The 5,063-nt window shown below is 47.7% G+C and overlaps 1 protein-coding gene across 1 annotated transcript in view; it reads left to right on the forward strand.

Annotated features, from left to right (window-relative positions):
- The window catches only part of EMP1 (epithelial membrane protein 1), a 17,997-nt gene that overhangs the window by 9,808 nt on the left and 3,126 nt on the right, over positions 1–5,063 (forward strand). Inside the window, exon 2 of the mRNA XM_003797781.2 lies at positions 4,482–4,595. Within this exon, the coding sequence (XP_003797829.1) occupies positions 4,518–4,595 (78 nt within the window). The 5' untranslated portion in view covers positions 4,482–4,517. The remainder of the gene's footprint in view (positions 1–4,481; positions 4,596–5,063) is intronic.

Genomic DNA, 5,063 nt, shown 5'->3' on the forward strand with positions numbered 1-5,063 from the left:
AAAGTAGGCACAGACCTTTTTTTGCTGATCAGGTTTTGTTAGTGTTTGTATATTTGGCCCAAGACAACTCTTTATTCTTCTAATGTATAGCAGAGGGGAAATACAGGTTGGACACTCCCTGGTTTAAATGGCTGGAAACAACTGGAGGGTGGTTATTACCCTCTATTTCCTCCTACCCCGACATTAGTTAGTCCTTTATAGTTGGTCACCTAGCAGTTGTAATCCTCGGGGTTATTTCTATTAATTATAGTAAATTTTCTGTCAGCAAAGCACTTAGTCCAAATACAGAATGGTCAGTGGTTGTGAGGCTTGCATCGGAGCTCAGGGCATAAAAAGGGGCCACTGCTGTTGTGTGGTCTGAGCAATGCAGGGGGGGAGATAGTGGTTGGAAAGGAGAATGACCCAGTAGAAGGGAATTGGCAGGCCTGTCCTGTAGGGCAGAAGGAAGAACGGAAAAGGGGTATTGGAGACCTGGATGTGGCTCCAAGGCACTAACCTCCACTTCCCTTAGCAATCACGCTCTCTGAGTCAACACTCATGCCTTCCTATGCCTTCTCAGTTTCTACCCCTGGGTCCTGGACTGTCCTGTGCCAAGCATGTTGGGAGGTGAGGGTAGAGGCAGACCCTGCCCCACTCGCAGGAGTGGGTACGCAAACCTGTGGGCGTCCCACATAGAAGTCAGTGGATGACCTACCCTTCAACTGCACGACTAGCTCTGGTGGCCTAGATGGGGCAGTCTAAGCTCCACAAATAAAGGTTCTTATGGGAGTTCCAACAACCAATGATAGACGCTGAGGCTGCCCCGCACACCAGCTGCTCGGCCAGAAGCAGCCCTGGCTCCGGAGTCTGCAGAATTGTGGTGCTGTTTGCATTCTCTGCTTCCTGGGGGGAGCTGCCCAGCTGTGATGAGGCCGGCGTTCCACCGGAGAGTGCCACCTGTAGCATCTCAGAGGGGTCTTAGAGGGGTGTGCAGGAGAAGTCTGTTATCGTTTCAGTGAAACACACTCCTAAGGAAGAAAGTTGTAGCCGCCAACACTTCCAGTAACATAGCTCGGGAAAGGTCTTTTTTCAGTGCCCACAGTATACACAGTGGGTGAAGAGATGAGTCTTCCTGCGAGCTATGCTGTAAGCAAAGGGGTGGGCAGAAGTCTCGGGGTGTGGGCTCTTCTGTTAGTCTACTCTGCTATTATGGATTCCCTGATGCTCACCCCTCTCTCCCTGACGGTCACTGATGCTGTCCATAGAGACCTCAGGTGGCCTCCCTCCAGACTGAGGGTTTCTCTATTGGGTGAAGTACGGTATAGGGACTGGGAGACTAGCTCCAGCCTAGAAATTTAAAAGATAGTTCACTCAGTTTTCAAATGTATTGGCAGAAGGCCGCTGAAAATAGTGGATGCCCCTCAATGCTGACAATGGCTGATACTAATAAACCCAGAGAATGTGGGGCAGTGAGAAGATGGAGACGTTATGTTTATTATGCGATAGCACCAGCTGAACAGCCCCTCCTTCTGGGTAGCACAGAAGTCAGAAGCAGAGAGAACTGGGTGTTTCGTTCAGTAAGAGCTTTGGCTAATCCAAGACATTTTGCTCCTTTCCACGGTGGAAAGACACAGCATAATGGCAAGAATCTGTGACACCGAGGGTTGCCTCTTTGCCTGCAGCCTGTAGCGGGCGGGGCTGCTAAGTCAGAAGAGAGAGCCTGTGGACACGGCCCAGGGCTGTGACGACACACAGCAGAGCTGAACCTGGAAGGGTCCGCGACAGGGATACTGTTCGTTGGGCGTGCCGGCCAGCACCTGCAGCTCCAGCTACTCGGGAGGCTCAGGCAGGAAAGTAGCCTGCGCCTGGGAGTTTGAGGCTGCAGTGAGCTGTGATGACACCACTGTGCTGTAGCCTGGGTGACAGAGCAAGACCCTGTCTTAATGAATGAATGAATGAATGCACAAGTGAGTGTGAGCTGGGCAGAGGAAGTCAGACTGGACTTTACAGGACAGAGAGCAGCCCGAGGAGACAAAGTGGTGCCGAGTTCCCAACAGCCTGTCAGGGCCGGAATCCAGCATGTTGTGCCACCCACTGACGTGACCTCACCTGGTGTATTATATTCCATTCTTGGCCCCCAACCACTTCCCCCTATTCAGAGGAGGATGTTTGTGAATTTGAAGCAAGAGGAATAAGAAAGTAATTTAAAGAGCCTGAGGAGGAGAACACACACAACTCTTTGGTTATATAATACTTGTGATTCCCAGCAATGGCCTATTCCTTTCTGCATAAGGGACAAAGAGATCGGGATCTGCTGAGTGTGACTCTGGGGGCTTTTAGGAGGATGGGCTGAGAGAGTGAACTTTCTGCTGGTCGTTTCTGAGGGCGTTCTTACTGGTCTCCCTCCAGGTTAAACAGCATGGACATTTCTAAGAGAACCAAAAAGATTTTATGCCCACTGCCTCGTCAACGTGACGGGAGATATCTTATTACCTACCTGCATGTAACCTGGAGCAACCTGGTGCTTCAGTAACGGGGTTGGCAACAGCTACTAACCTGGCTTCCCTTAGCATAATAGTATGATAACAACCACAGGTGAAGCAAGCCCTTGACGAGTATCTGCCATGTGCCAGACGCTATGCTCGGTGCTTTACATATATAATCCAGTTTAATCCTCACATTCCCACGTGCACTGCAGCCTCTATATATGAGGAAGCTGAGACCCAGGGGTCAAATAACTTTACACGATTCTAACTCAGCCTCTGTCGGATCCAAAAACCTCTTCTCACTGTGCATTAAAGTCATGCAGAGAACTGTGGAGGTGCTCAAGAAGCCAAGAAAAGCAAATATGAATTTGAAAGTGTGGGGAGATTACCAACAGCAGACATGAAAGCTCTGAGCCCCCCCCCCCCACGCCGAGGGTTCAGGATAAATGCCACCAGTTTTTCCTTCCTAGTTCAATTGAACACATCCCTGAAAAACAGAGAGGGTTGGAGGGAAGTGCCCAGATTGGGGAAGGGGATGTTGGAACGGGTCAGGGTGGATCGGATGGCAGAAGCCCGTGTCTGTCTCTCGCTCAGTGCCCGGACCACAGAGAGCAAGGTGCCCTGGTGTACGTTACATTGTTCTGGATTTTTGGGTACCTGATGGAGGAAAGTGAGGCAAGATAAAAGGCGTCTGTAGTGTTGGAGTGATAGCATCAGTGTTCTTTAATAAATACCTGGGGTGGCTTGAAAGTGATTCAAGCACACTTAAAGTGTCAATTAAATGAGGCACAGAGAGAAAGATGAGTGGGTGCGCTGACATCTCCTGCTTAGATGGGGGGTGTCCACACCCCCGCTCTATCTGGGGTATGAGTAACCTCGAGCCCTTTCCTTCTGATGTCCCTCTGAGCCTGCCCAGCATTTTAACTGTCTTGGGTGTGACAAAGCACTCCTTCTGCAGCTGACATCAATCACGGTAGCCTCCCCTGCTGCGTCCTTCATATTTCCTTTATTTTCTGGGCTTTATGATCAATGGCTCCCTTCTTCTACTCCGCTGAGATGATGGCTGAAAGCTTTGGTTTATCCATGCACATTCTTAATCAATATTAGTCCCCAGTCCCCCCATCTTGTGATTTATGCATTTGCCTGTCTTCTGTATTGAGTCCTGAAGGCCTGGAATTTGTGTAAATAGGCATAAGTAGAAGGCACATTTGGTGGTATCTCAAGCTGAAGAATTTTAAAGCCCTCAGAATGGTCATACTGAACGGTAGGAAATACACCCCTCTGGCCAGACCAATAGCAGGCTCCCTGCTATGAAGCACACAGAGCACAAAGGCTCAGGTGTAGTAATACTACTTTGAAATGTTCAGTCAGTAGGTGATCTGATCATTAAACTATACTGAGGTTATTGTAATTGTTGAAAACCAGGCAGCATGACAATGATAGAAATTGTGTCTCTTACATTTTATATCTCACCCAGGATCAAGTTGGGAGCTTATTCAGTCTGTAGGCACTAAGTAACAGGGACTGCACTGAGGAAGGTGTTTGCTTCTAAAATTGCTTGGTGAGGAATTTGAAGGCAGCATGGACAGGTCTTTAGTGGAAAATGGAAATTTATATGATACCGTTGCACAGCCACCTGGAAATTACCAAGGCCCTTTAAAAATCAAAGTCCTACTTTTGGCCTCTGAAACGCGAACAAAATAAAATGCTAGCAGTTGTCATAAAATATTATTCTTTTTTGGAAATAGGTAGTGTTACAGAAATGAGTAAGTGAATACCTGAGAAAAAACTGAATTATGTTTACATTTAGGTATATGGAAATAGGTGAAGGGGCACCTAGCCATGTGGAGCTATGTGAATAAGGTGCTTTCAGAACTTTTGATAAAATTGTGATGGTTTTTAATTGCAAATCTCCCCCATTTTAGCAGAGAGCCCACACATGTAGGAAAGATGAATTGTCTTATTGAATCCAACAGTAACCTTTTTTTGGTCCCTTTGTTTTCTTTGTCTTTTCAGAACTCTCTTTGCTCACGAGTCACCAAAAAAGCCAAGATGTTGGTCCTGCTGGCTGGTATCTTTGTGGTCCACATCGCCACTGTCATTATGCTGTTTGTCTCCACCATCGCTAATGTGAGTAACGTTCTTTTGTTCATTCATTCAACCTTGGAGGAATCCTTTAAATATGCGTATCAAGTCCTACAAAAGGAGTTTAAGCCATAATTCTTGCCCTTTGTGAACTTGCAGTTTAGTTGGAAAACAATAAACACACACTTAGGAAAAAAATAAACACACACTTGGCACTTCAAACAATTAAATAATGAGAGGTGAAAAGGGAGCATTCTCATGAGTGAGCCTGCCAGGGCTGTAGGCATTTAGCGGCTGGAGGAGGATCCAATGGGGCTTCTACCGACTCCAAAGGACCTTGAGTTGACCCTGGAGGCGCTTGAGGTGAACTTGGAGGACTGATAGATGGGCGAGGTTTCCCTTAGTGAAAGACAGATGGCAGAAAGAACATAGAGATGCATTCCAGGTGGGGGTGCTGGTGAAGCTGCTTATGTGGGAAGGGCCAGCTTTGGTCAGGGCACAAGAGGCTCCAAC

Source organism: Otolemur garnettii, unplaced genomic scaffold (genome assembly GCF_000181295.1).
Source record: "Otolemur garnettii isolate 467f Iridium unplaced genomic scaffold, OtoGar3 scaffold00124, whole genome shotgun sequence".
NCBI classification, from domain to species: Eukaryota; Metazoa; Chordata; class Mammalia; order Primates; family Galagidae; genus Otolemur; species Otolemur garnettii.